Source organism: Camelina sativa, chromosome 2, assembly GCF_030686135.1.
Source record: "Camelina sativa cultivar CO46 ecotype springtype chromosome 2, ASM3068613v1".
NCBI classification, from domain to species: domain Eukaryota; kingdom Viridiplantae; phylum Streptophyta; class Magnoliopsida; order Brassicales; family Brassicaceae; genus Camelina; species Camelina sativa.
In genome coordinates, this window is record NC_141881.1 from 338,089 (window position 1) to 365,039 (window position 26,951).

Genomic DNA, 26,951 nt, shown 5'->3' on the forward strand with positions numbered 1-26,951 from the left:
CCGGTTTGTTACGTCCGAGAAGCTTTAAATACTTGTTTACAGACCCTACAAATCACCATATGATATTTTCTTGTGTTTTGTCCTTACTCGCACATTTCCGACAATCAGTTCACGAAAAATCATCCATACTGAAACTACTCCAGCTCAAGCACGCTTCGCAAACCAGGGTGTCACAATCTCCGAAATCCTATGGATCTATTAACAACAATTTATATTTTTTTTAATCTATCTATCTATGTTTGTTGTAAGATTGTGTTTGATTAGCCTATTTTGTCTAACTATTAGGTTGATGAGCTTCTACTCATTATCTCCCTTTGGGATTGAATGAATGGTAACAATTATGTTTGCACAAAAAGGGTATATGACCAACCAATCAAGGTTGAGAAATTAAAAGAAAATTAAGTTGACATAAATATAGAAAATTATAAGCACAATAATATATGAATCCCTAATAATTCAAAAGTGAAAAGATAAATTAAATAAAACCATCTAAAAATACTATATTAAATTTTAAAATACAGTATAAGAAAAAGAGACACATATATTAATCTTTTTTTGGGTCAACATATTTATCTTACCTTTACATTAAAAAAGTTTTACCAATAAAACAAAGTTGAAAGTAATATTTTTGAGTAAATTATTTTGTTAGATGGAAAATATGAGATGATCTATGTTTAATTGTTTATATAGAAGTGAGTATTTACAAAATTTAGAATTAATAATTAACTTTATATTTTCCTTAATCCCATTTCTATTTTTTTGTAGAATTAATAACTTAAAATTAGAAAGTAAATAATATTATAATTTAAAATTTATGAAATATATATATATATATATATATATATATATAACCTCCTTATAATTATTAAAAAAACTTAAAAAATTTTATAATTTTTTGATAATTATCTTTTTACATTATTAATATTGTTTAAAACAAAATATTTTGTTTTTTTATTGTAATCTTAAATCCTTCCTATTAAATATTAACTTTTACACATGTCAAAATCTCAGATAAGTTTTTGATAATTATTTTTTCATAATATTAATATTGTTTAAAACAAAATATTTTGTTTTTTATTGTAATCTCAAATCCTTCCTATTAAATATTAATTTTTACACATGTCAAAATCTCATATTGATATAAATTTTGACACTATGTCAAAATCTTGTTAATGGCTAAATTTCAAAACCTAACTTTATTAGGGTTTTGATTAAGTTGTATTAAGGCATATATAATGGTCTTTATTGATTAATGAGAAGGCCCATTAACCATAATCTCTAAGAGAGAATTAGGGTTAAGAGAAAGCTAAGCTAAGCATTCATATCTTTCTTAATATCTCTATCAAAGAATTGGTTCAGAATAAGCTAAGCTAAGAATTTGTATTACAAATTGTAAGGCCAGTTATATTTCGAGATTTCGACCAACTCTGCGACTGCGTATCTATCTCGCAGGTCATACATAACATAACACTAGTATTTGCTTCGAACCCTACAAATTAACCGTGCGTGTCAATCAAACACTGCCGTGTATCTGATGTTTGATTCCCGTAATTCTTACAGTTTCAATTTTTTTTAGGTTTTAAAAAAAAAAAACTCTTGAATGATGACGAGGGCTACGACGCCGGTGATGAAGAAGGCTACTCCGGAGGTTTCTGTGAATAGAACATTTGTCTTTTGGGACATCAAGAGTTTTCCGGTTCCCCCTGGCTTTGATCCACGACGGGTCCGTCAGTGCATTCAACGGTTGCTAAAGAATTATGACTACTCTGGTCCTGTCACCATCTACGTCGTTGGCATGATAACAGACGTCCATGATGACATCCTTCGAGCTCTCTCTTCCACTGGAATCATTCTTCATTACGCCCCCTACGGTTAGTTAGTAGTATCTTCTCATGCATCCTCATATACCTTCTCCTAATGAATAGAGATGATTTTCAAGTCTTTAATTAGTTTCGTTCTTATGAATCTGCAGGTACTTCAGACATCATGTCCCTTATGTTTGAGTGCATGGAAGATAATCCACCCCCAGCTAATATTTTGGGCATATGCTATCCAAGAGCCTTCGCCACACCTCAGAGTGGATTCAACCTTTTCAGGCCGTTTCCGTATTCTTCTGCTCAAGAAGACGCCATCAGCTGGATTAACTTAATTCTGGCAGGTCTGTGTGTTTCATTTTGGTCCTAGCTCTCTCACTGTGTTGTTGTTAATATTACCAGCGGCAAATCCGAACTAGCAGCTACTTTTTATTTTCCCGCAGTGTCAGGGTCACTTAAGCATGAGGATACGTTTCCTGAAACAGATGAATCTGCCAGCTGGTTTTGCATATTATGCTATGATCATCCCCCTGGTCAAGGCTTTGATTCTTTCACCAGTCATCTCTCTTCCCCAGAACATGTACTTACGGTAATCAAGCATCCTAGCCGAACCCTTTTTTTAACTCTTCTTGGTTTTGTTTTTCTAAATCTGACCCCATATGTTTTTCCACTGGATGTGCATTTGTTTTTCAACCTCAGAGGAATGGACACTTGACAATTGGGGACAATGAACCCATGAGTAAATTCGAGGACGAGGATGGGAAACCTTCCCCCATTGTCTGGTGGCGACCAATGGCAAGTTTTATTAATATATATCTGTTAACTTTGAGATTTCTCTAAAATTGTTTAGTTTTGTTTGCCTAAATCTGACCCCGTACGTGTCAAAACCTCTTACCAAAACTTTTCCTTTCTCACTTGTGTAGAAGCCTACCCGGGACGAGGCTGTGGCTGACACATTGGTCTTTTGGGACATAAATATGTTTCCGGTTCCCACGAGCTTCGATGCTTGCCGGGTCGGTCCGTGCATTAAACGGTTTTTGGAGCTACATGGCTACTGTGGTCATCACACCATCAACGCCGTTGGCATACTAACAGACGTCCCTCCTTACATCCTTGAAGCGCTCTCTTCCACTGGAATCAATCTTTGTCACGCCCCCCACGGTTAGTATCTTCTCATCCTTTTATGTCTTAACTCCTACTGTAAATGGATGATGAATACACAGTCTCTCAAGTCTTTTAGTTTCTTCTGAAACAGGTACCTCAGACATTATGTTGCTCATGTCTCAGTGGATCTCTAAGAATCCACCCCCTGCTAATATTTTGGGCATATGCGATACGAGAAGCTTCCCTCCTCCTTTGAGTGGATACAACCTTTTCCGGCCGTTTTCCTATTCTTCTCCTGAAGAAGACGCCTTCCTCTGGGAAAGCTCTCTTCTGACGGCAGGAGGTGTGTGTTAGTCCCCTCCACCCTCACAGTGTTGTTGATATAACCTTGCAGTTCTGTTGCTGAACTTTTTAGGGATTCTACCGCTCTCAATATTAACAAACAACACTGTATAATGAAGGGGGAAGAAAGAAACAGCACCATAGTAGTGATCTTCCTCTTTTTAACAATTTCTTCTCTCGTTGCTATGATCAGCAATTAATTAACAAAGATACTATCATAGTTTATGTACAGTGCCTAATCAGTTATAGTTACACATTAAGCTCTTCTTACGCCCAAAATAATTTAACAATCTTCAATTCATAGATAAATGCAACTCTGCTTTGTGATCATATTGTGAGATTCTCCTGTATGGCAAGAAAGGATCCAACAATGTTTCCTCCGACATCGGGGAACTCCGCACTCCCTGGAAGTGGCCGGACTTTGCCTTTCCGATCAACTTCTACCGGATATTTCATCAGATGTCCTCTCATCTCCGAGACTTGCTCACTCCTAAACTGTTTCCAGTTCTCCTCCGCCATTGTTCTCACCTTGCTTACACACACTAGACTCTCCGGCTCAAAAAAGCAATCATCTGACGTTGCCATGTGCTCTGCCCAAAGCGACATTCTATATCCGAATATCTGCAAAATTGATGTCGAATATGTTCTTGAAATGACTCGGACTATGAAACCATGCATGTTTGGATTATCTTTGCGTGCGATTACCTGACCCCGTGGACCAGACTGTCGCCGTGCCCATGTATGTTGAGGCTGGTAAGCTCCCATAGCAATCTCTGTGTCTCTTGTCCCTTCCATTGATCTTTGGTTTATGTTTGCAGATCCAATTATCACATACTCATCATCAACAACCATCCCCTTTGAATGAACATATATCATAAATCTTCTGCTCTTTCGACATTGTGCCTATAACACCGTTTCAAATACAACTCATCATTCAACGACGACAGAAACAGCAGTAGCAAATCAAGCAGTTGGTTTGGTTACCTGAGCAGTGCTCTCGTTGCTTGAGCTTCCTGTGCCCGATTCGTTATTTTCGTTCACCATTTCTCTATTTCCAAGACAGAAGAAATTCAGATAGTCTTGTGGGGAGAATTCATCTTCGAGGCCAGCCTCTACTAAAGCATTGTAGATAGTTCCATACATCATTTGCATCGTCTTGTGCTACAAGGAAAGTAACTTTGACATTCAGTTTCAAAATCTTTCAGCACCTAGAAACTGTGTAAACACCTAAACGCCTAGTAATGGAAGGACCAATATGATTTTTACAAAACATCAAACTGGATCTACAAAAGTTACACATGTCTGATTCTTGGATCCATTCTCTTTTATTATAACAAGTTGTGCCTGAAAGAGACTCAGACGCTAACCACCCAACTACATGCAAATTTAAGAACATGCACAATCAACATTAGAACAAACTAATTTCTACTTTAGATGATCATTTGACCAGTTTAACGAAAGATGCAAGGAAAAAATCATGACATCAATATTGTCACATGGACTAAGAGAGAGAGAGAGAGAGAGAAGGTTAACGATTTGCAAAGACATATATATATTCACTAGAATTACCTGCCAATATAGAATTCTTTGTGTAGCGGCGCCGGTTGGAACTCCTTCTGGCCACATCGGAATGACAATATATGCAGCAAACCGTTCCTTTGATCTGATCTTATCAGCAATCTTCAAGGCAATTTCCATAGGAATCAGGTTGTTGGCACCTACATGAAAAACAACAATGAGCTCAACAAACAACCTTAAAGAGATGACCAAAGTTATCAAGACCATTGTCACAAGTTGAGAATCAATGCTCCCAACAATACTCAACTCAATAATTTTTTTCTAAAAAGACACTGAAATGTCAAAATCAAGTTGGAACCCCGGTTATCATTTATCAGATACTGTACCACTAATTCTCAACTGTTACACAAACTAAGTTTTCTTCTTTCTTGTATCTAAACAATGATCAACACACGTGAATTTGAAAAAATTATCCGAATTTTGTCTCTCTAATCATAAGCTCATTTGGAAAAGCAAGACATAAACAAACCTATGTCCTTGTGAGCATTCCAGTCGTAGGAGGATCCAATGAAATACTGGTTCTCGATGTAGATGAAGTGTTGAGCTGCACGAATGGCCTTTACATATGCAGTGTGTATGCTCATGTCAATGAGCACATTCTTACCGCACACCAAATTCTATCCAAACAAAATCCCTTTATCCATCAATTTCCCAGTCAAATAAGCGTCCACCAAATTATAATGAAAGCACAATTTTTCTTTGATATTTCAACTCACCTTGCTTGTAGCATATTTTGGATCCTTTGGGAAACCTTTCACAGAGTTTGAATTGATTGAACGGAAAATCTAAAACATAAACCAGACAACCATTAGCTTAGAAACAAATACAATTGGGACAATATTTTGTGGACCAAAGTATAAGATATGAATTGTCAACTTAAAGATGGGCATCTTTCATGGACTTTGTGAATTAGGCAGAACAAAACTTTGATACAATGGTCAAAAGACTCAAAACACCCATTTATTATATCATGGCCAGGCTAACTGTTACGACCTACGAGATGCTGATATTCAAACTAAAAGGGTTGGTTTCTGACCATATAAGAACGTCATCAAATTTTATATCTCCAGCCCCAATGCAGGGATCAAGAGTGTCATTGAATCTACATCTTGCTGTTATAGTAAACGCAATCTGTCACTTTTATAAAATAAGAGTTCCAAAGTGCTTACCTGAACATGCCAAGCCTCGGGGTCGTTTGCACTAACATTAGGAGCATCAAAAACTCCTAATATATCTGGAATCCTGTCGATCCTTAGTAATGCATCATCATACGATGTCTTCAATTTATTGATTCTGTGAGGCTTCGCAGCCTTCAGCCACCTCTCCTCAAAATTGGTCAGCACATCATACGCAGCTGGGCCATCAATCTTACTGTGCAAGTCATGCCAAGGTTCTCTTGGACAACCCGACACATCACCCTTAATTACATTTTAGTACGCCAAGTCAAGGTTTTCCCATTCAGAACAAAAGAAACTAACAACTAAGGATTACTTAGGTAATCACCAAGAATTTGAGAAGACAGAAATAACTGTAGTACCATTTAAGAAAGTTAAAAGCATTTTTGCTTTCTCCACTGCCAAAGGATATATCTTGCTAACAATTACTTAAGTATTTGACACCAAAGTTACACAAAGAATATTTAGAAAGGCAAGCAGACATACCGTGAAAGTGGGGTTGTGATAGTCACCTTTATGATCTGTTTGCAGCGTCCTAAACAACGGATGTTGTGGGGTATCATATCGGCCATCACATAGATCAAGTCCGCCCACAAAAGCTACGATTTTCCTTCTGTTACCTCCAGCATCAGCATCTACTATCAAGGTTTTTTGGTGGTGTGTATAGATGGTTCCAACTTCCTGATAAACTAAAATATAAATAGAAGTCGGATACCTCAACCAAAAAAAAAGACCAAAAATTCATGTTATACGTACCCTCTGTTTGACCCAACTATGTCGCTTTCCAGCATTTCGAGGGCATAGCAAGACTTGAACTGACGAGTCCTTGAAAAAACGGCGTGTCTCCTCGTCATGGGTTCCCATCACCCCATCCTGTTCAAAGTGAACAAATTGTGTCAATACCTAAAACATACATGAATCACCATAGATACACATACACTAAACCATGTCATCTAAGATACATATATCTCTATTGACTTATATATTTCTGCATAAAGCAGGCATTTCTCATACTTACTCGAATAAAACTGAAGATTAAACCCATCAAAAAGAATTCTGGTTTACAAGGAAAAGTAGGCTAACCATAAACGGAATGAACCTCAATAAGACTCAAGAAGCCAAAGCTGTTGACTTCTTGAGTCTCTAAAGATGTTCTGGTTCCTACCCTATAGCGAAACTAACATATTGCACTTCACAACCAATAAAGAAGAACGGACTTGAGGTTTCTAATAACTTACTGTCATGTATCCCAAGATGTTTTGTGAAGTTGGGTCGTCCCAAACCAAAAGCAGGACTCTCACACCTTCTCGGGACTTTGATCGTAGGAGCTCACCCAGTGTACATTCTGAAGCAGGATCTTCTTTATCCCGAACAAGCCTGACATTATGCCACACTGACCAGCCTGTAATATAAATCAAACGTCTAGCTTGACAAATGGCATGAAACATATCATGCCAACACTTGCCATGTTCGTAATACATTCCATTGCCGAGTTTTATTCTCGGGAGAATCCCATCAGGTACATGTGCATCTTGGTACAAAGTCACACTACCACCTTCCCTAAGAGGAAAATAAGTTCCAGGAACCCCCTGGTAATAAGGACCTGCACCAACTCCGCTGTGATAAAAACTGAGGTTATCCATTGAAGTATATTGAATCGATAATGATAGAGTTGCCCCTGGTTTACTAGGCTTTCCATTGCTGTCCCGAATAGAGTAAGTCCCTTCAATTCTTGCACCTGAGTATATCTGTTCAACTGGGATTGTAACAATTCCTATAAGCTGAGAACCCACAACGTCACTGTCCTTAACAACAAAATGGACCTCAGCAGCGTGATGAGCAACAGGGACATAAAAATGCTGCTGCCAGACAGGATTTTCGCTGTTGCTAATGACATATGTTCTTCCTACCACAGCACCAGCGAGGGATATGGAAACATAAGGATCACTTGTGATCTTCTTGCTCAACTGGCCTTCGATCATGTTGGTCATCTTTCCAAATACAACACCCAATGTCTTATGGAACAAATCCATGTTTGGTAGATTATTTGCACGAGAAACCCAAATATCGAGATTCCCATGCAACATGAGGACCTTCAAGGAGGATTTACCAAAGGGCACAATGTGCGTACAGGGAGTATGTGGTGATCCAGCAGATGCATAACCATGAATAGAAGAATCTAGTCTTCCAGAGTATGACAAATCTGAATGACTTGAAAAAGAGTTGGTAGGGTGTTCATAGAAGTTCCCCTGCCAGGATCCAGAAGACTGGGAAGGCAAATATGGAGCTGAGGGGGATGGTGGTGGCACAGTTGGCTGGTTGACAGAAAGATTCAGATCATGCAAAAGATCATCGAGAGGAGGGTAAAGAGATGGGGAAGAGGAAGTAGCACTGGTGACACTCTCATGACTCATACTATGTTGTAGTTGAGGTTGGGGTGGGTCTTGATAAGAACCATAGGTAGGCTGGAGATGAGCAGGATAAGGGTAAGGGTAAGGAGCAGGAGGAGGAGGTTGGTGTTGGTAATCAGAAGAAGCATAGTAATAACTTGGTGGTGGAGGAGGATACGGACCCGAATGAGAGGATGAGGCATGGTGATGAGGCGATGGTGGTGGGTAAGGATAAGGTCGGGGAGGTGGGTATGGATCTGAATTGGGAGGTCTATAAGTGTATGGAGAATTCGAACCATAATTCTCCATTGTAAACTAACTAACTACACACAGGCCACAGCAGCTTGGTTCCTTGAAATAAAGCAATTCAAAATTGGCTTCAACGCAAGTAAAGATTTTTCAACATCATAAACCCCTTTCTTCCTTCCAATCAAAGTTCCAAAATAAAGAGAATTTTCCTAATCAACAATGGCGGTAATTTTGCGTTTGATCAGAAGAGACATCATATCAGTTATATGAAAAAAGTACATTACTACGAAGGATTAGAGAAAAGCTTCAAAGGAATAGAGAGAGAGGGAGTAATCATATACCTTTGCAGTTGCAGGCCCCTGAAACCCTTTAGGAGATCATCGCAGAGAGAGAAGATATACTTATGCGGGCGGGGGAAGACGAAGTCTCTCTGCAATTAAAAAAGATTTGATTCTTTTGGCTTCTGTGTGGACTTAACAAAGGTTTTAATTTGCCCACTGTTGTAGCCGGTCACTTTTATTATTTCCTATTAACTTCTTTTTACAGTATCATTTTTTTTTTGCATATTTAATTTTCGATTTTTTTAAAAAAGAGTGTGAATCATAAATTATCATTTTAAGTATATATAATATTTATATACGATTTAAGGAAAGTAATCTATATATAATAGCAATCCTAATAAATACCAGCAAAAGTTGTGTTTTTTCAATAGTACTTTTTGGATAATTTTTCAAAAAAATCTGTAAAAAATTTAAATTGTATGTTTTTCAAAATGTTGTGATTGTTCATTGTAACGTTTTTTTGTAAAGTTGTAACTGTTCATTTTAGAGTTCTGTTTTTTCGAATATCGTATCTTTTGAAAGCTATATATATTTGTCTGTTTGAATTGTTTTCATTTTTTTGCCATGACACAAAATAATATAAAATTTCAATCTTAACGGTTTTTACAGATTTCTAAATTATTCACTAGCTAGCATTTATTCTTTTGATAGTAAAGAATTTCCTCTAATTTTTTATTTAACAAAAGATTTTTGAAATGATTAATCTAATTTATAGCTTTTAGTTAATTTTAAATATAAAAACTTAATGAAAATATTTAAAGTTTTTTTTTTCAAGAGTTAGATGTATTATATTGTGAGCTTTTTGAATTTGATTTTTCATTATGGTAATAAAGATGCCTTCTATTTAAAAGCAGTTTATATGGGTTATTAGATATATATATAATCAAGTGCAGACACAACAATTGTGATTTTTCATAGTACCTTTTCGTAAATTTTTTGTTTTTATTTGTTTTTTTTTTTTAAGTTCAAACGGTTGTATCTGTTTATTGTAGAGTTGTGTCTTTTTACTATATTTTATTTATATTTTTCATCCCAACTTTTTGTTATAATAGGTGTGTCTATTTAAATAGTCATGTTTTTTGAATTCTCTTTATATTTGTCTTTTCATTAATAACTAATAAGTTGGTTGAAACAAATTTTCTATTTTATGTTGAATCTAAATAATTGATCATTAATATCTAATATTCAACATTATTCTATAATCTAACTAATTTTAGAAATGATTATAGCAATAGCGAAATTCTATAAAACTTAATATAAAATTTACTGTTGCGTCTATTTATCGTAACTTTTCATTAAAAATAGTTTAATAATTAAAAATAATAATAATAATCTGAATAAATGCAAACAACAGTTCCAACTTTTCGTAGTATTTTTTGAAAAAATTGTTTTTTTTTGTTTCTTTTGTTTTAAACTCAAACAATTGTATCTGTTCATTGTAGAGAGTTGTGTCGTTTAACTATATTTTATTCATATTTTTTCATCCTAACATTTTGTTCTAAATAATAGGTGTGTTTATTTAAATAGTCATGTCTTTTGAACTTCTTATATATTTATCTTTTGTTCAATAACTAACAAATCATTGTTCGCTGAAACAAATTTTCCGTTTTATATTGAATCTAAATAATTTAGATATTAATATATAATGTTCAATGTTATTCTATAATCTACCTAAAACTTTAGAAATGACTAGGTAATATCCTACATCAGCGGTTGGGATATCCGGTTTTCTGTTCTTGCTTCGTTACCCATTTTTCTAGTATTTCAAATTGTGCTAGTCCTAATCCTTGTGACGTTATGTTTTCTCTTTGTTCTACAATTTACATGTGTTCGGGTACTCGGGTCGGGTTCGGGTAAGAACCGATCGGGTTTGGATTTTTCGGATAGAGCAGTTTAGGACCCATTTGGGTAAACAGAAAAATCAGTTCGGGTTCGGTTCGGGTCTTAGCGGGTTCGGGTCGGTTCGGATCTAAAATTTCAGAACCTATAAATACCCGAAAAAATCGGGTATTATTCAGGTTTGGGTATTTTGTACCTGATTACCCGAAATTTAACCTGATAACCTGAATTTTACCCTATTACCTGGAAATTTTAATATTAAATATTAAAATAAAATTTTTAAAAATCTATTTTTTAATAAATTGGTTAATTATTTAAAATATATAGCTAAACATTTCAATATAATTTTGGTTATTTTAAATATTTTGATCTAGGAAAAACTAATATTTTGAATTTTAAGTTGTAACTTTGAATAACTATGTTACAAAAAAAAAATATACCTAGTATTTTGTGTAAATTATTTTATTTCGGATTTGTCGGGTACCTACTCGGTTCTCGGTTCGGTTCCGGGTTCGGTTCTGGTTCTTCGGGTTTAGAAGATTAGGACCCAATAGGGTATTCTACCGGTTCCGGGTTTGGATTCGGGTCCATATTTTTGGTTCGGGTTCGGTTCGGTTTTTCAGATCCGGTTTTTTTGCCCAGGCCTATGTCATACCAACGATGAACATTCTTTTTTATCCATATAAACTATCATAAATTAATTAATAATCAAACATCTAAACTAATTGATGTATAAGCCACTATAATAGTTGAACAAAAATCGAGAGTGTAGATGGTTCTTGTCGTTTAAATGTCTTACAACTGATCTTATAATATATAATATAGTTATTATCTATATTGTTATTTTCTATTCCACAAATATTTTTCTTTTTGTAACTTTATTTTTTATCACTTTACTTTTTATCCATTTAAATTGGTATTTAATATGAAAATTAAAAAAAAATTAGATTTATATATCGTTAATATTTTAAATTAATTTTCATACTAACTTTTTACTAACGTGGACATCCTAAATAAAAATACATCGCACATTACATATGTAAGTGCAAAATTTACCCTTAATACAATATCTCTATCTTCACGTCCCATAAGAAGTATAATATCTAAATAGGATTACTAACTATCTTTAAAATGATAGGGTTATCATTTTATATTCAATTGAGTGCCTACACGTAGGAGTGGAACGGATATGATATCTGAGATTCAACCAAATCTAAAGTTATGAGTGAGCAAGGAAATAAACCCTAATGGGCAAAAAGCACATTTCATTTCCTATATAAACACCTCATGCCAACAAAACAAGACACCCAACAAAGATAGTGAACATGAGAAGAAAAATGAAGTATTCCCTTATAGAAAATGAAGCATCGAGAAAAAGAAGCTTTATCAAACGGAAAAAAAGGATGATGAAGAAACTTGCTCAGCTGTCGACTCTCTCTGACATCAAGACGTGTGCGGTTATCTACAGTCCATACAACCCAGACCCTGAGGCTTGGCCATCAAGAGAAGGCGCTGAGAAAGTGATATCAGATTTTATGGAGGTTTCGACGGGTGATCGGAATAAAAGGATGTTTGATCAAGAACGTCTTCTGCATGTGGGGATTGCTAAAGAGGAAGCGAAATTGCAAAAAATGCGTACTGATAACCAAAATTTTGAGATTCAAAATATTATGTTTGGTTGTCTTAAAGGAGAGATTGATGTGCATAAGCTTGGTCAAAAGGATCGTGAAGATTTAAGTTCTTTTATTGATACCTATATAAACAAGCTTATTTGCAGGAGGCAGAACCTTATGGAGAATGGTGAATCTTCTTCTCGTTTACCTCCTTCTGTTGTTGCAGATGCAGTTGTTGTCCCAGTTGGAGATTATGATCACATGAATCAAAATCAAAATCAGCAGAAATCGATTCAATGCCAAGGTGATTTTCTTATTGAACCTTTTCGACAGATTCCATAGAAAATTCATCAATTCAATATGAATGTGAATCTGGATTTGAATCTGAATCTGAATCTGAACTCGAACCAAAATATGATTTTAGATTTGAATCAAATTTCTAATGTTGAAAAGGATGGAGACCCCATGGACTGGAACCATCACCAACCTAAAAGACGATATTGCTATCACCGCTGCTGATGTTGGTGCTCCTAACACCACCAACAATTGATTTAGAGTTAAAAAGGGAGTTGTTTTTTTTCTTCTAAGTGAAGTATTTAATCGTTTGTAATTGTGTTTTCATCATTTGAAAAGACAAAACTTCTATGTAATATCTTTTGGGTTTCTATTTTTTATAATAATAATTAAAGGTTTTGCTTTTAAGGTCATTTTAATGTTATTATGATTACTAGGTATATATTTATTTTCTTGGAAAAATCTTAATTTTATTTTAAAATTTTTAATCATATCGAAGAAAAGAAACTAGCCAATAGTTATGTTTCAATGGTATGTTTGGTTCATCAATTCAATGTGAGAACAAAAATAATAGAGAATGTTATTTTATTAAATTTGGCTACTGATATGATTCCTACATATTGTCGAGAACTATATTCTAATATCATAAATAACACATAATATTAAGAAAACAATCTATAAACTCCCATGAACTTTCATATAGCGCCACAAACCCCACAGATTCTGAACCTCGATCTCTGTCCACACAATTTAGAAGTTAAAATCCAGTTTTCCCCTAATTTGAAAGTTCGAATCCTTGCCCCCCCCCCCCATAAAGGTTGGTTAACGCGGTTTATGACAAAAAAATTGATGTCAAACCAAAAACCGAATACAATAAACCAAATTGAGATCCAGTTCGAGTTATTCACAACGCAAAATATATACCCAGTTAGAAGAATCCCCAAATTGAAAATTTTAGAACCCTAGTATACATAAAATAAGACTTTCAATTAAATATGCTTATACGTTTTTGCTAAATAATAGATATACTAGGTAACAACCCGCACTATGTGCGGAATATATCTATGCAGATAAAATTAATGTTATAAGTAAAATTATTTTTGAGGATCTAAAATTTTTTTGTGTAAAAACAAAATATATAACCGTGAGAATATGTTTAGATCAAACTATTATGTATCAACTAAATATATAATCCGCTCTTTCTTCAATCTATGCAAGACTTTTATTTTGTTTAATTTTTTTTGGTGTAAGAATATGTTTCACCTGTGAAATATTATACCAATGACATTAAATAAGTCGTATAATAATGATTATTGTGATAATTTTATTTTGGAAATTTTAAATATGTGAATAGTAATCAGTTTTTTTAATAGGTGAATAAAGTCGAGTTTTGAAAATATTTTATGCAAATGATTAAGATATATTTTATTGAAATGTATGATTTTTTTTAATTTATTGAAAAGGAATATTCCTTAATCATTCAATAGTAATTTTGTGTAAATATCCTTAAAAATGAGAACAATAAATTCATTGGTGTCTAGAGTTCTCTAGCGACGACACATCAGCATTTTCTTGAGAATGCTTCTCTATTAATATATAGGAGATATTTTGTATATATAATTTTAATTAAGATAGGTAAATTACTAATTAGCCTTAACTGAATTTGCTCATTACAACAACAACAACAACAACACCAACAAAATGGTCAAGTTCCCATTGGTGAAATTTTTTTCTCACAGACTGTTCTGATTTGGTGAAGATGGTGTCTTCACCTTCTGAGTGGCCCGCTTTTAAGACATACTTGGACAAGATCAAGGCTGATAAGGAGAAATTTCTTTCTTTTGCATTAGTCTACGTCCCCGAACGCAGAATGGTAACGCAAACAAGCTGGCGCGTCGTGTTAGGATTGAGTCTCATCAAATTACCTTTATAAACGTTTTTCCTTCCGATTGGCTTATTTGAGCCAATTTTGTATCTTGTTGTAAAAAAAAAAAATGGTCAAGTTCATGCGTCAATCATTGACGCATTCTCATGATAATCAAAAGATTATATAAACGTTCATATCAAATCTTCTTCTTTATTGAAGAATTTGGTTCTAAAATTGGACAACAGTGGAAATCAAGGAAGTCTGAATGATTAGATCATGCACTGCGAAACACATCAAAAGAGCAATCTCCTGCTGCCTGCTTAAGCATATTGAACTGTGTTTTTGCTGTACATAGAAATTGTTTGGAACCCTCTACTTCTTCCTCCTACCCATTGAACTATAATCATATAAACAAAAACTAGTAGGAAAAGAAACAAAAGAAAAGCAAAGCCAACATTGAATGTTTTCTCTTGAAACCTAAAACGTCATCACGATTTTCAGTACTTTCCACAAAAAAACACAGATTTCTTGATTCATATTGCAAAATGGCTTCCAGATCAGAGTTCCTTATCCCAGGTGGTTCCCAGCGATACACCGTGCTTTTGTATGATCTTCACCGACTCAATAAGGACATCTTGTTGTGTTGTGAGTAGCTCCTCTTTACCCTGAGACAAAATAATCACCATACTATGTAAATAACGACCGACCGCATCAAGTTACTAAACTTTGTCCGGCAATGATCGCTAGTACTAATAGTAGTAGCATTCCAAAAATGTTAAAGATAGAAAGAAAAGTGTACCATTTGTTTGAGATTGCACCCAATGGAAAGTTCAGCGAAAGATTTTTCCACTCGCGATAAGTAACAGTGGGGAGCTTCTTTCCCTAAGAAAACTTTTGTATTTGCTTTTAACATTTCCTTGATTTCATTTGATATTTCAGGAATCTTATCCAAGTCATCGATCTGCAGTGGGATCTTCGATGCTATAGCTCGCCACTGAGCACGTGACTTATTCACAATCACCTGTATATGTTAGTCAAGTTAATGGTCATCATATATATGCTTCCGTGAAAAATGTATAACAACAAGATTCAAACAATGAGATAATCAAACGGACACGACTATTAACTCAGTGTCGCTTTTTAGTGCCAAACAGATGGACTAACCTGACTGGAAAACAGTGAATTGGGTACCAAAACCGGAAATTTTTCGGCATTCAACAAAGATGTTGTCGTAAGTCCCATCTCAACAACTTGACCTTCTACAGATCCAGCCTGAAAAGTGGGGACAAGAAACAAACTTTATCTTAAAGAAATATGAATGAGAATGACTGATAGATTTGCTTGCTCTAGGAAACTTGATAAAAGAAGAGAGCAAAAAAGCAAGTTACACAAAAAAATTCAAGTTCAACTAACTTTAATTGTATCTCCCATAGAGAAAGGCCGAGAGAATTGCATGGACAGACCACTCAGCACATTACCAAGGATATCTCTGGCAGCAAAAGCAGTGGCAACTCCTGAAAAAAATCAAAATAAAATTGATATGTTATGAGCAAATAGTATCTTTAAAAACGTTAACAACCTTGGAAAAGTTAAAACTACATGATTGTGGTGGCCTCTAATAGGACTTCTTTCCTAGTTGAATCCTAGCTATAGGCCGTGAAAAACAAGTAAGTAAGTTGAAATAGAGAGCAGAAGACACACCTCCAACTCCACCAACTGTCAAGATAGATTGAACAGCTACCCCACAGGCTTCAGCGGAAGCCATCAAACCGATTGCAAAAAGACCTACTGACGATACCTTGTCCAAAGTCAATACCTTCTCCCTATCAAGCCCACCAAAACTCTTAGCAGACAACATTCGGGTAATCACATTGGTCTTCCATCGATATAGGAACCACACAAGCGAGAGAATGACTGCTCCCTTCACTGTTGGAGTAAAGTACTGAGCTGCTATTGTTGTTGGAGCCACCATCGCGGCACTACAACATATCATCACACAATCAACAAGTCAGTTTATTTTTCTACAACATATAAATCATGTTGCTAAGTTAAAGGTAACTGACATTTGTGCAAAAGCAATGAAGGTGACCAAGTAACGGGCAGGATCCTCCAAAGCACCCCAAAAGCTTTTCTCATAAGGAACATTTTCGTTAGAGAAGCCTCCGGGAAGCAAAGCAGCAGAGCTTTGCATAGCATAAGTGTGAAACCTCCTCAAAACACTAGGCATGACTACCCAAGCAAACAAAGTAGCAGTCATAGTGAGACTGATGGGAACAATGACCTCTTTAAGATAAGGGTTGGAGTCAAGGAATTGGTGAACGTGAGGGATCATATCATCAGAGGCTTCTTTAGTCTTCCTAGCAGTTTGAGTAACAGCGTCAACACTAGTCTGCAAGACATCTTTGGCCTTGACAACCCAGTCAACGTCTCCATTGCTCCCATCACCAGTGCCAGTAACAGCAGGGGCAACTATGCTTCCGAAATTGTCAGGTTTGGAGCTGAAAGCTCTTGCGTAGGAGTAATGGCCCAAGAAAGGGATCGAGTAGTTGAAAGGCTTAAGGCCCAAATTGGAAGAAGAAGCTTTTGGTCTGTGACTGGGAGAGGAGACTCCGTCGAGAAGAGGGTTTCCGCAGGTAGTAGTAATGGACCTGGCAATATGAGGAGAGTTTAGGAGATTGAAAGGCTCTTTCTTCCGGAAAGCAGAAGACGCCGATCTCTGAAGTGACTTGAGAATCGTTAACCTAACTCCGGCCATCGGGTTGATCTATCTATCTGCAGATTTTATTTTTATTTTTTTAACAAACAAATTAAATTTGGGTTCATCATGTGAAGAAGCAATTAAGAGTTAATAAATAATCTCTCATTATTATTATCAACAACAACCCCAATTCACGAATTAAGAGCTTGCCGGAGTATATGGAATTATCGATAATGGCGGACGGAATTAAAAAATCCAAGTCAAAGGGTTTTTTTTCTTCACTAATTGGAGAAATTGAAGAGATGATCTCTTACCTGAAGATGATGATGATAGGCACTAAGCTAAGACCTCTCTAAGATACCCTTCTTCTTCAATCCAAAAATATGTACAACTAAACTACTTGTGGGAGAGAGATATATAAATATTTGCTTGGCAAAGAGGGAAATAAGATGCACAAGAAAACAACATAGACAAAGCGGTCAACAACACCCAGCCCTCGCTGTCATACCGACGTCGTTTCTACTCACCCTTTAACTTCTGGGCCATTGGGCCTTAGTCCTTTTAGTTGCTTCAAATTTGTTTTCTATTGGGCTTAACACGGCCACAAGTTTGAATATTTGCTACTGTGTAGTTTTTATTTGCTTTTTCCCCGGTTAATACTAAAGAAAGAAGAAACGAACACACACACACACAACTTCGGTTCGTTTGGGTTCGTTCGGGCTACGGTCGGCTATAAATGAATTGAAGAATGACAAAAAAAAAAAAAGTCTAAAAAGGGTCAAAGCAGTTTTAGTTGTACCCGCTTAACGTGTATTCTTGTGATTGAACCCTCAGACGTGTCTAAACATGTAAAGTTGTAAACGTCTCACCATGTCTTTTTTTTTCTTTTTTCTTTGTTTTCTTTCTGAGACACACAGCTCATATTTGCCACTTGCCATTCTCTCATTTACACAACATATATAACTAGTATAAACTATATAGTATATAAGGTATGTAATATTACTCATTACACAAAATGATTATCTTATATGGACAAAAGATATTTATCTTTTTTTCTGTACAAAAAAATCTGCTTATAATGAAATACAATCACTAAAAATATATAAGGTATATTAGTTTATCATGAATCACTAAAATCAGTCTGTGATAGATTGTGATAACGCCCTTTCTAATTATTAATTTACTCTAACCATAAATATAGACATGTTATTTACCATCTATATCGTTTTTTCTTCTTAGCAATATAAAGAACTTTGACTCTAGTTTTAATTGGGAAGTATATAAGAGGAGATTTTTTTCTTTTTAAAAAAAAAAAATCATCATCACAATATCAATTAATGAGACGAAACATACATCTTTTGCTAATAAATCAAGATTAAAATTTTTAATAATATGAATAAAAAAAAAATTGAAAATTGACAATCCAAATTCGTTTTCATCATTAGTCCATTTTTTCTTGATAAAAAGGCTTTGGATCTCACCAACACTGCTACACCAAATGCTAGATCGATCCAAAAAAACGTGACTTCTTCTTTCCTCCGGAGAGAAAAACCCTAAACATTTTGTAATCAAATCTCTCCAATTAAGCCATATTATGGGAGAAAACAACAATCATCATCACAAAGAGCAAAAGCCACTTACATACGACAAATCTAATAAACCCTTTTCTTCTTCTTCTTCTTCTTCTTCTTCTTCGACGATACCGTCATGCTCGTTTACAGCGATGATCGTCCTCTTGATCTTCGTCTCGTATCTTTTATACTCATTCAGTTTCATCTCCTTTCTAAACCCATATTCTCCTTCTAAATTCCCTAATACTCTCCTCGTACCCGTAATCCGTCTCGGGTCGGGTCAAAAACTCGAGGAACTACAACAAACAGAGCTCAAACACGTAGTATTCGGAATCGCCGCGTCCTCAGATCTGTGGAAGCATCGTAGAGAATACGTGAAAACATGGTGGAAACCTCACGGAGATATGAACGGCGCCGTTTGGCTCGACACACCCGTCAACGATTCCGTTTCCTCTTCCTCCGCCTTGCCTCAGATCAAAATCTCCTCCGACACGTCGAGCTTCAAGTACCGTTACCGTAACGGCCACAGATCAGCGATCAGGATCACGAGGATCGTCTCGGAGACGGTGAGGATGTTGAACGGAACGGAAGCGGAGAGAAACGTGAGGTGGGTGGTGATGGGCGACGACGACACTGTGTTTTTCACTGAGAATCTTGTTAGGGTTTTGAGAAAGTACGATCATAAACAGTTTTATTACATCGGAGCTCCGTCCGAGAGTCATTTGCAGAATCTGCACCAGTTCTCGTATGGTATGGCCTACGGAGGAGGAGGGTTTGCTATAAGCTATCCCTTGGCCAAGGTTTTGGAGAAGATGCAAGATCGTTGTATCGAGAGATACGCCGATCTTTACGGATCAGATGATCGGGTTCATGCTTGTATGGCCGAGCTTGGTGTTCCTCTCACTAAAGAAGTTGGCTTTCACCAGGTTCCCTTCTTTCTCTATTCTTTTATTTTTTCTTGTTTTTTTTTTTGTTTTTTTTTTTATTTTGTAAATTTTGCTACTAGTGCAACTAAATTTATGTATGAATAGTTTAAAAATATTAATATTGGTGAATATGTTGATCTAATTGTAAACAGATGGATGTATACGGGGATCTGCTAGGCTTATTGTCAGTCCATCCACAAGTGCCGATAGTGTCAATCCATCACCTAGACGTAGTGGAGCCTATATTCCCAAATAAAAGCCGAGTCAACGCCGTAAAGAAACTGATGATCCCAGCGAAACTCGATTCAGCGAGTCTTGTCCAGCAGTCGGTATGCTATGATACAAGTCGACAGTGGACAATGTCAATCTCGTGGGGGTACACAGTTCAAATCACGCGTACGTATATGCCAGCAAGAATGATGGAGATGCCTACTCGCACATTTAACGATTGGCACAAACGCTACGATTTCACTAACGTTGCTTTCAACACACGTCCCATAACATACACGGACTGCCAGCGTCCGCGAGTGTTTTATCTCTCTCGCGCGTTTAGCAATTCGTCTTCTGATCAGAAGACTACGATTACCGAATATATGAGGCACGACGAATGGTATCCTAGTTGCGACTGGGGAATAGCAGATCCTTCCGATATCAATCAGATATTTGTCTACAAAAAGCCTAACCCGGATAGGTGGAACAAGGTATAGAATTATTTTTTCTTTTGTTAAGTTTACTATATATGATTATTAGAAAAATATATATATATATTCTAAGAAAATGTCAAAACGTTGATATCAGGCACCAAGGAGAGATTGTTGTAGATTAGTGCCGACAAGGAAGAAGGGGACAATGGTCCTCAATGTGGCAGCTTGTGCAAATGACGAAATTTTGGCTTATTCTGATAAATAGTTTCTTGTTTATTAATATTACAAGAATTTTGTTTGTAAGTGACATATTTATATACTTAGGGAATAAAATATACTATATCCTTTGATAAAATATTCATCAACTATTTTTTGAAAAAAAATGTATACAACTGTCTTTGTATTATTTTTTTTCTTCTAAGAAAACTATAAAAACAAAGCACATCTGTCTAAATCTTATAATAATACACAGATGGATATATATATGGGCCTCCGGCCCATTAGTTCAATTTTAAAATTAAAAGACAAAAAAAAAAAAAAAAAGACAGAACAGCAGCTGGAATGACGCGTTGACTTAGTTTTCTCTCTCTTGTTTTCATTTCATTACAATTTGGATGTTTATTGTCTGATCTGTGCAAAAATCGAATTGGACTGCAATGGCGATCCTCTACTCAAGGATCGTATCCCTTCTCTTTGTCTTCCTTCTATCCTCTTCTTCTTCTTCTGTATTTGCCTCTTCTTTCTCTCCTTCCGATGAGTACCTCGTCAACTGTGGTTCCGACGTTGACTCCACCGTCGTCGACAACCGCCGCTTCGTCGGAGACGACGCAAACGCGAAGTTCTTCTCATCCGAAGATTCAATCGCTCTCCTCGGAGAGCATCTATCTCCGAACGTCCCACAGATCTACAGAACCGCTAGGGTTTTCCCGCGACAGGGGAAATACAAGTTCAATGTCAACGAGGAAGGCACTCATATGGTACGTCTTCATTTCAATCGTCTCAATTCCTCTAAGATCAATCTCGATGACGCTCTCTTTCACGTTACCGTCAACGGTCATGTCGTGCTTAGCAATTTTAGCGGCGATGAATCATCTAGGGTGGTTAGAGAATTCTTGATTTGGGTCCGTGTTGGTGAGCTTGTCATCAGGTTCGTTCCTAGTAAAGATTCTAACTTTGCATTCGTTAACGCCATCGAAGTTATATCTGCGCCTAAGGATTTGATTGCTGACGTTGCGACCTCTGTATCTGGCGATGGAACTGAGAGGTTCAATGGTTTAGCTAAACAAGCTATGGAAGTTGTGTACAGAATCAATGTTGGTGGTAGAAAAGTTACTCCTTTTAATGACACGTTGTGGAGGACTTGGCTTCCTGATGATGGTTTCTTCAAAACCGCTGATGGGTCTTCTTCGCCTTCTGAGAAAGTTTACTTCACCGGTAGGATTAAGTATAGGCCTGGAGGGGCGAGCCGCGAGGTTGGACCTGATAACGTATACAACACTGCTCGTGTGGGTAAAAGAAGCAACGGGTTGGTTGATATGAGTTGGGATTTCCCATTGAGTGCGGGTGGTGTTTACAAGTATCTCATTCGGATGCATTTCTGTGACATAGCTAGCAAATCACTCGGCAGGCTCTATTTCAATATTTACATTAACGGGAACTTGGCCTACGAAGATTTCGATATCTCATATGCTGCGGGTGATGTTCTTGCTTCTCCGTATTACATTGATTTCGTTGTTGATCATACTACTGCTGATTCCAACAAGAACAAGAGCCCTTCAGGGTCGTCGATAACAGTAAGTGTTGGACCATCGAACAAGACTAGTGTTGATGTACAAGGAGTTGATGCGATATTGAACGGTGTTGAGATCATGAAGATGAATAACTCAATGGGTAGTCTTGATGGGTACGTTTCAGCAGATATGATTCTGAATACTTGCCCGAACAGAAGAAACGTAAGCATATTCATCGCAATGTTGGCGTTTATGTGTATATTTATGAGCTTCTACATTGTGGCTCGAAGGAAGAAAGCTAGAGATGACTATGGCTGGACTAAGCTATCCATGGACGTCTTTGAAGATAATAATCCCATGTCCGGGGATCAATTGATAGCAAGAAAGGCTTGAAGATGCTTTTGCTTGTTGAATATATTAACAATGGACACTTCTCCTTGAAGTATTTTCTACTTTGACACGAATAATTTTTTTGTTTCTTAATTAGGTTTGTAATGTTTCGCAATGGTGTTATAATGTGTTGTTTATACATATGTAACTGATTTATTTTGTTCAATGTGTATGGAGATACTCTGATGCAATTTTCGAAATGGAAATGTTTTTCTTTATGTTCATGTTATAATTGATGTCACTTTGTTTGATAAACAAACTGTACTTCTGTAAGAGACATTTTCAATTGAAAATTGCCAACGTAACTGTAGTCACCTTTTCGGCTTTTCTAATGTAGTTTCTAAATAACCAAATTAGTATTGCAACTGTTGTCACATAATTAGTGTAAATAGACGTGATTAAACAAATAAAACAATAATCTATACAAAGGTCAAGAGTCGCGGTGATGTCATGTCATGGATGATGAATTGATGATGATGGTACGGTTACCGTACCGCATGATCCCCACCTCCGAATCAAGTCATTACATCATAACCATAATATAAGAATGCCATTAGCTTTTTTTTCCTTTTTCTTTTTTACCAAAAACATGAGATCAGATATTATCAGATAACGTCTGAGCAATAAAGGTTGCATGGTCCTTGGCCTCTTCCCAAAAGTCAAAATACGAACTTGTACTATCTTCTAATTAATCCCCTCTAGTTCAATATCAATACATTTATACGTCATATTGACAATAAAAATTAGATTAAACACAATGTCAAGATCCATGGAGAGAAGAGACACATGCCTGAACCATGCACTGGTAAGTACTTTATTACATTCCGTACGAGTCACTCCATTACAACATGATTTGTATTTTTACACATACACATTCTCTTATATGTACACTTATGTCTCCTCTCATTCTCCACAACAAAATTCGATCGAGATCAGGAGAAAGAGAGCAAAGAGAGAAGAGGATATGGACAACAGCAAGAAAGTTTCAGCAACAAACCCATCATCGGGAGATGAGTTCAAAGATGTGATTAAGGGATTGATTAAGCTCTTCATGCTGGTGATTGTCCTAGGATTCATCTTCATTTGGATCGTTATGCCAACCATGGTCTATCGAACCCAGTGGCTAAACCCTGTCATGCGTACCGAGTTTGGTACATCGACTTTTTTTGGTGCAATAGGTTCGTATATATCTTTAATTAATCTTGTTTCCTTAATTCACATTATACTATTACTGCAATATGTGATGGTTTTGATTGTTTCTGTTTGGGCGGTATGCAGGCTTGACCTTTTTCATGTTCATGTTCCCTATGGTCCTCTTGGCTTGTTTGGGATGTCTCTACCTTCACTTGAAGAAACCAAAGACTACTAATCATCTCGTTAGGTACTTAATACTCATCAATTAACCACTATATATACTAAAATATATATATGTATTCTTCGTACATGACGACAGAAATATATAACCTTAACAGGGAGAAGATAACTGAGGGAGGCGTGTTGGCAGCCATGAAAAGGCCGATGCTGGTCAAAGGGCCACTGGGGATAGTCTCAGCTACCGAGTTAATCTTGTTTGCAATGTTTGTGGCTCTTCTTCTTTGGGAATTTTTCATGTACATGCGCAATGCTTTCCCTACCATTACTCCTCAGTCAGCCGCTAAACATCACCAAAAACTGTAAGCAAAATTTCACAAATACAGCTTATTTAGTTAGACATGAGTATTTTTGATAATTCCAACATTATAAATATATATAGATGGCAAGCGAGGTTGGAGGCAATGGCAATAAGGATAGGGCTAGTCGGTAACTGTTGTCTAGCTTTCCTATTCATGCCTGTGGTGCGTGGGTCATCATTGCTTCCGGTTATAGGGCTGACGTCGGAGTCAAGCATCAAGTACCATATTTGGCTTGGTCACATGCTCATGACCCTCTTCACCGCTCATGGTCTCTGTTTCATTGTCTATTGGGCCTCAATGAATGAAATTTCTCAGATGGTGAGTTGGGGTAAGACCGAGATGTCGAATGTTGCCGGAGAGATAACTTTGCTGTCTGGACTTGTGATGTGGGCCGCTACATACCCGTCGATTAGAAGGAGATTCTTTGAAGTGTTCTTCTATACTCACTACCTTTACATCGTCTTCATGCTCTTCTACGTCCTCCACGTAGGCGTCGCCTTCTGCTTTATCACCTTCCCTGGTTTCTATATCTTCATGGTCGATCGTTTCTTGAGGTTTCTACAGTCACGTGACAATATTCGATTGAGCTCTGCACGTGTTCTTCCTGCCAATACCGTTGAGCTCACTTTCTTCAAAACCAAAGGTGAGTGAGTCTTAATCAAGATTACATGTATGAGGGTTTCTGGTAGACCATAATTCATATAGCTAATCATGTATATATGTTATCTCACAGGATTATTTTATAACCCGACGAGCATATTGTTTGTGAACATACCGAGCATTTCGAAGATGCAATGGCATCCATTTACGATTACTTCTAGCAGTAACCTGGAGGCAGATAAGCTAAGCATTGTGATTAAGAGCGAAGGGAAATGGTCTACAAAGCTTTACCAAATGCTTTCTTCTTTTGATCACACCGATAGTTCTCTTTCTGTTTCTGTCGAAGGACCCTATGGACCTGTTTCAACAGATTTCTTAAGGTATGATTAATCTCTTGCTCAAAATTATTGCCAATTTCAAATTTGATATTCGTGTGGTTAATCAAGCAGAGTGGATTTTCTTGTGCCACAAGTAAGTACTTGATGAGGATATTGTTGCTTTTTTTCCAGGCACGAGTCTTTGGTTATGGTTAGCGGAGGCAGCGGAATTACCCCATTCATATCTATCATCCGTGACTTAATCTCCATGAGCCAAACAACGACATGTGAACTTCCAAAGATTACCCTGATTTGCGCGTTCAAGAATGCTTCTGATATCTCCATGCTTGACCTTATCCTCCCCACATCCGGACTCGAATTATCATCTGACTTGAATATCCAAATTGAAGCCTTCATCACCAAAGAGACAGAACCAAGAAACGAAGAAACACAGAAGATCAGAACCATCTGGTTCAAACCAAGTCCCTCGGACCAACCAATCTCAGCGATCCTAGGACCAAACTCATGGCTTTGGCTCGCCGCCATCCTCGCATCTTCCACCCTAATCTTCATGATAATCGTCGGAGTCATGACAAGATACTACATTTACCCGATCGATCACAATAAGAACATGTACAATGCTTCGTCAAGATCAATCCTTTATCTCCTGGTCCTCTGTGTTAGCATCATGGTGACGTCAAGTGCAGCTGTATTGTTGAATAAGAAGAAGTACAATGCTGAGAGCAGTAAACAGGTCCAAAACGTCGACGTACAGAGCCCAACGTTATCTCCTAGCTCATGGGCTAACAGAGAAATTGAGAGTAGTCCTAAAGACTCGCTTGTTCAATGCACCAACCTCCACTTCGGTGGAAGACCAGACCTCAAGAGTAAGTATATATGTTACATCTGTATACTCTATAAAACATTTGGATATAAACACAATAATATATGACCATATTTTTATAATGTTTGTGAAAGCAGAGTATCTACTTGATACCAAAGGTTCAAGCGTGGGAGTGATGGTGTGCGGTCCAAAGAAGATGAGGCAAGAAGTGGCCACGATTTGTTCATCTGGTTTGGCTGAGAATCTTCACTTTGAATCCATCAGTTTCAGCTGGTGATTGCGCATTTTATAATATATACATATACATAACTTCTGTTTGTGTGGTGTGTTTTGTGGACTTGTCTGTTTTTTTTGTAAGGAAAATATTATTGTGGAAATGGCCCCTAATATTCTGTACCATTCTGTTCTTAACTTTTGTATTTCCTGATGTAACGGTTTGCCAAATCGAGGCGTTGAGCATTGTCTTATGTAAATTCTGAAATGTGTGATTTTTTAATATACTATATTCTATACTCTTGATGTGTCCCAAAATGATATGTTTCTTGTTTCCATTATCTTATTGAATCTTTCATATATTACTACAGAAACAAAAACAAAATTGGTTTGCGTCCACATACAACCAACTGACACACGAAAGTAATGAACGGGGAAATAGCCATTATGGTTACGAGCAATTCGTGCAAGAAAGCCTGATTGTTGTTACACTTACAGCCCGTCCGTTCATATTCATACTTCATAATATAATATAGTTAGTGGACCTTTAGTTTGATATTTTATTCAAAGCTAGTCTTTTACGCCACTCATACTCTTTTTTTTGGTCATCTAGAATTTTATTATTCAAACCATTACAACTTAGGATTACAAGCTAAGCCAGCGGAAAAACATGATATCCCCGGAGTCTAAAGCCGGCGGAAGAACAAGATATCCCCGGAATCTAAAGCCCTATGCAAAG

General features: G+C 36.6%; 7 protein-coding genes across 14 annotated transcripts; 5 read left to right on the forward strand and 2 right to left on the reverse strand.

The window, feature by feature from the left end:
• Positions 1-1,247: 1,247 nt before the first annotated feature.
• LOC104711743 (uncharacterized) lies at positions 1,248-4,530 on the forward strand. 4 transcript variants are annotated; one of them, XM_087478806.1, is made up of 9 exons: positions 1,260-1,452; positions 1,577-1,871; positions 1,973-2,158; positions 2,258-2,403; positions 2,514-2,609; positions 2,738-2,975; positions 3,070-3,261; positions 3,565-4,013; positions 4,079-4,530. In XM_087478806.1, the coding sequence occupies exons 2-8, from the start codon at positions 1,601-1,603 to the stop codon at positions 3,585-3,587; spliced, it is 1,152 nt and encodes a 383-aa protein (XP_087334932.1). In that variant the 5' UTR covers positions 1,260-1,452; positions 1,577-1,600; the 3' UTR covers positions 3,588-4,013; positions 4,079-4,530. The 4 variants fall into 4 exon arrangements, with proteins under 4 accessions (XP_087334936.1, XP_087334932.1, XP_087334926.1 ...); XM_087478800.1 differs by having other exon boundaries at positions 1,271-1,452; positions 3,565-3,999; XM_087478799.1 differs by lacking the exon at positions 4,079-4,530 and having other exon boundaries at positions 1,271-1,452; positions 3,055-3,261; positions 3,565-3,808.
• On the reverse strand, positions 3,419-9,250 carry LOC104711735 (phospholipase D beta 2-like). 5 transcript variants are annotated; one of them, XM_010428469.3, is made up of 11 exons: positions 8,994-9,250; positions 7,252-8,861; positions 6,770-6,886; positions 6,500-6,694; positions 6,008-6,256; positions 5,555-5,623; positions 5,308-5,455; positions 4,830-4,978; positions 4,245-4,421; positions 3,966-4,163; positions 3,419-3,881 (listed from the first exon to the last, which is right to left on the reverse strand). In XM_010428469.3, exons 2-11 carry the CDS (start codon positions 8,710-8,712, stop codon positions 3,588-3,590), a joined length of 3,057 nt encoding a protein of 1,018 aa, XP_010426771.2. In that variant the 5' UTR covers positions 8,713-8,861; positions 8,994-9,250; the 3' UTR covers positions 3,419-3,587. The 5 variants fall into 5 exon arrangements, 3 of the variants coding, with proteins under 3 accessions (XP_010426771.2, XP_087334921.1, XP_087334918.1); XM_087478795.1 differs by lacking the exon at positions 7,252-8,861 and having other exon boundaries at positions 8,994-9,110; XR_015574771.1 differs by lacking the exons at positions 3,419-3,881; positions 3,966-4,163; positions 4,245-4,421 and having other exon boundaries at positions 6,526-6,694; positions 8,994-9,127.
• Positions 9,251-12,096: 2,846 nt separating this feature from the next.
• LOC104711748 (MADS-box transcription factor PHERES 2-like) lies at positions 12,097-13,147 on the forward strand. Its single transcript, XM_010428494.3, has 2 exons — positions 12,097-12,749; positions 12,899-13,147. Exons 1-2 carry the CDS (start codon positions 12,158-12,160, stop codon positions 12,934-12,936), a joined length of 630 nt encoding a protein of 209 aa, XP_010426796.2. The 5' UTR covers positions 12,097-12,157; the 3' UTR covers positions 12,937-13,147.
• Positions 13,148-14,895: 1,748 nt separating this feature from the next.
• On the reverse strand, positions 14,896-17,802 carry LOC104711757 (mechanosensitive ion channel protein 1, mitochondrial). Its single transcript, XM_010428506.3, has 7 exons — positions 17,619-17,802; positions 16,670-17,378; positions 16,308-16,585; positions 16,020-16,120; positions 15,771-15,878; positions 15,406-15,627; positions 14,896-15,271 (listed from the first exon to the last, which is right to left on the reverse strand). Exons 2-7 carry the CDS (start codon positions 17,359-17,361, stop codon positions 15,164-15,166), a joined length of 1,509 nt encoding a protein of 502 aa, XP_010426808.1. The 5' UTR covers positions 17,362-17,378; positions 17,619-17,802; the 3' UTR covers positions 14,896-15,163.
• Positions 17,803-18,670: 868 nt separating this feature from the next.
• LOC104746763 (uncharacterized) lies at positions 18,671-20,800 on the forward strand. The gene is made up of 3 exons (XM_087478816.1): positions 18,671-19,801; positions 19,954-20,502; positions 20,600-20,800. Exons 1-3 carry the CDS (start codon positions 18,899-18,901, stop codon positions 20,708-20,710), a joined length of 1,563 nt encoding a protein of 520 aa, XP_087334942.1. The 5' UTR covers positions 18,671-18,898; the 3' UTR covers positions 20,711-20,800.
• Positions 20,801-20,990: 190 nt separating this feature from the next.
• Positions 20,991-22,783, forward strand: LOC104711765 (putative receptor-like protein kinase At5g24010). Its single transcript, XM_010428519.3, has one exon. The coding sequence runs from the start codon at positions 21,102-21,104 to the stop codon at positions 22,566-22,568; it is 1,467 nt and encodes a 488-aa protein (XP_010426821.2). The 5' UTR covers positions 20,991-21,101; the 3' UTR covers positions 22,569-22,783.
• Positions 22,784-23,483: 700 nt separating this feature from the next.
• On the forward strand, positions 23,484-26,513 carry LOC104711774 (ferric reduction oxidase 2-like). The gene is made up of 7 exons (XM_010428531.2): positions 23,484-23,743; positions 23,844-23,946; positions 24,038-24,238; positions 24,319-24,881; positions 24,972-25,218; positions 25,348-26,042; positions 26,137-26,513. Exons 1-7 carry the CDS (start codon positions 23,530-23,532, stop codon positions 26,274-26,276), a joined length of 2,163 nt encoding a protein of 720 aa, XP_010426833.2. The 5' UTR covers positions 23,484-23,529; the 3' UTR covers positions 26,277-26,513.
• Positions 26,514-26,951: the final 438 nt, after the last annotated feature.

Coding starts and splice junctions, on each gene's coding strand:
- LOC104711748 (XM_010428494.3), top strand. CDS start 12,158: ATGAGAAGAAAAATGAAGTATTCCCTTATAGAAAATGAAGCATCGAGA. Junction 12,750..12,898: donor GAAATCGATTCAATGCCAAG/GTGATTTTCTTA, acceptor AATGTTGAAAAG/GATGGAGACCCCATGGACTG.
- LOC104711765 (XM_010428519.3), top strand. CDS start 21,102: ATGGCGATCCTCTACTCAAGGATCGTATCCCTTCTCTTTGTCTTCCTT.
- LOC104711735 (XM_010428469.3), bottom strand. CDS start 8,712: ATGGAGAATTATGGTTCGAATTCTCCATACACTTATAGACCTCCCAAT. Junction 6,695..6,769: donor ATAGTTGGGTCAAACAGAGG/GTACGTATAACA, acceptor TTAGTTTATCAG/GAAGTTGGAACCATCTATAC. Junction 3,882..3,965: donor AGTCTGGTCCACGGGGTCAG/GTAATCGCACGC, acceptor TCAATTTTGCAG/ATATTCGGATATAGAATGTC.
- LOC104711743 (XM_087478799.1), top strand. CDS start 1,601: ATGATGACGAGGGCTACGACGCCGGTGATGAAGAAGGCTACTCCGGAG. Junction 1,872..1,972: donor TCTTCATTACGCCCCCTACG/GTTAGTTAGTAG, acceptor ATGAATCTGCAG/GTACTTCAGACATCATGTCC. Junction 2,159..2,257: donor GATTAACTTAATTCTGGCAG/GTCTGTGTGTTT, acceptor ATTTTCCCGCAG/TGTCAGGGTCACTTAAGCAT.
- LOC104711757 (XM_010428506.3), bottom strand. CDS start 17,361: ATGGCCGGAGTTAGGTTAACGATTCTCAAGTCACTTCAGAGATCGGCG. Junction 15,879..16,019: donor CTATGGGAGATACAATTAAA/GTTAGTTGAACT, acceptor CCCACTTTTCAG/GCTGGATCTGTAGAAGGTCA. Junction 15,272..15,405: donor GGTGCAATCTCAAACAAATG/GTACACTTTTCT, acceptor ATTTTGTCTCAG/GGTAAAGAGGAGCTACTCAC.
- LOC104746763 (XM_087478816.1), top strand. CDS start 18,899: ATGGGAGAAAACAACAATCATCATCACAAAGAGCAAAAGCCACTTACA. Junction 19,802..19,953: donor AAGAAGTTGGCTTTCACCAG/GTTCCCTTCTTT, acceptor AATTGTAAACAG/ATGGATGTATACGGGGATCT. Junction 20,503..20,599: donor ACCCGGATAGGTGGAACAAG/GTATAGAATTAT, acceptor CGTTGATATCAG/GCACCAAGGAGAGATTGTTG.
- LOC104711774 (XM_010428531.2), top strand. CDS start 23,530: ATGGACAACAGCAAGAAAGTTTCAGCAACAAACCCATCATCGGGAGAT. Junction 23,947..24,037: donor ACTACTAATCATCTCGTTAG/GTACTTAATACT, acceptor TAACCTTAACAG/GGAGAAGATAACTGAGGGAG. Junction 24,239..24,318: donor GCTAAACATCACCAAAAACT/GTAAGCAAAATT, acceptor AAATATATATAG/ATGGCAAGCGAGGTTGGAGG.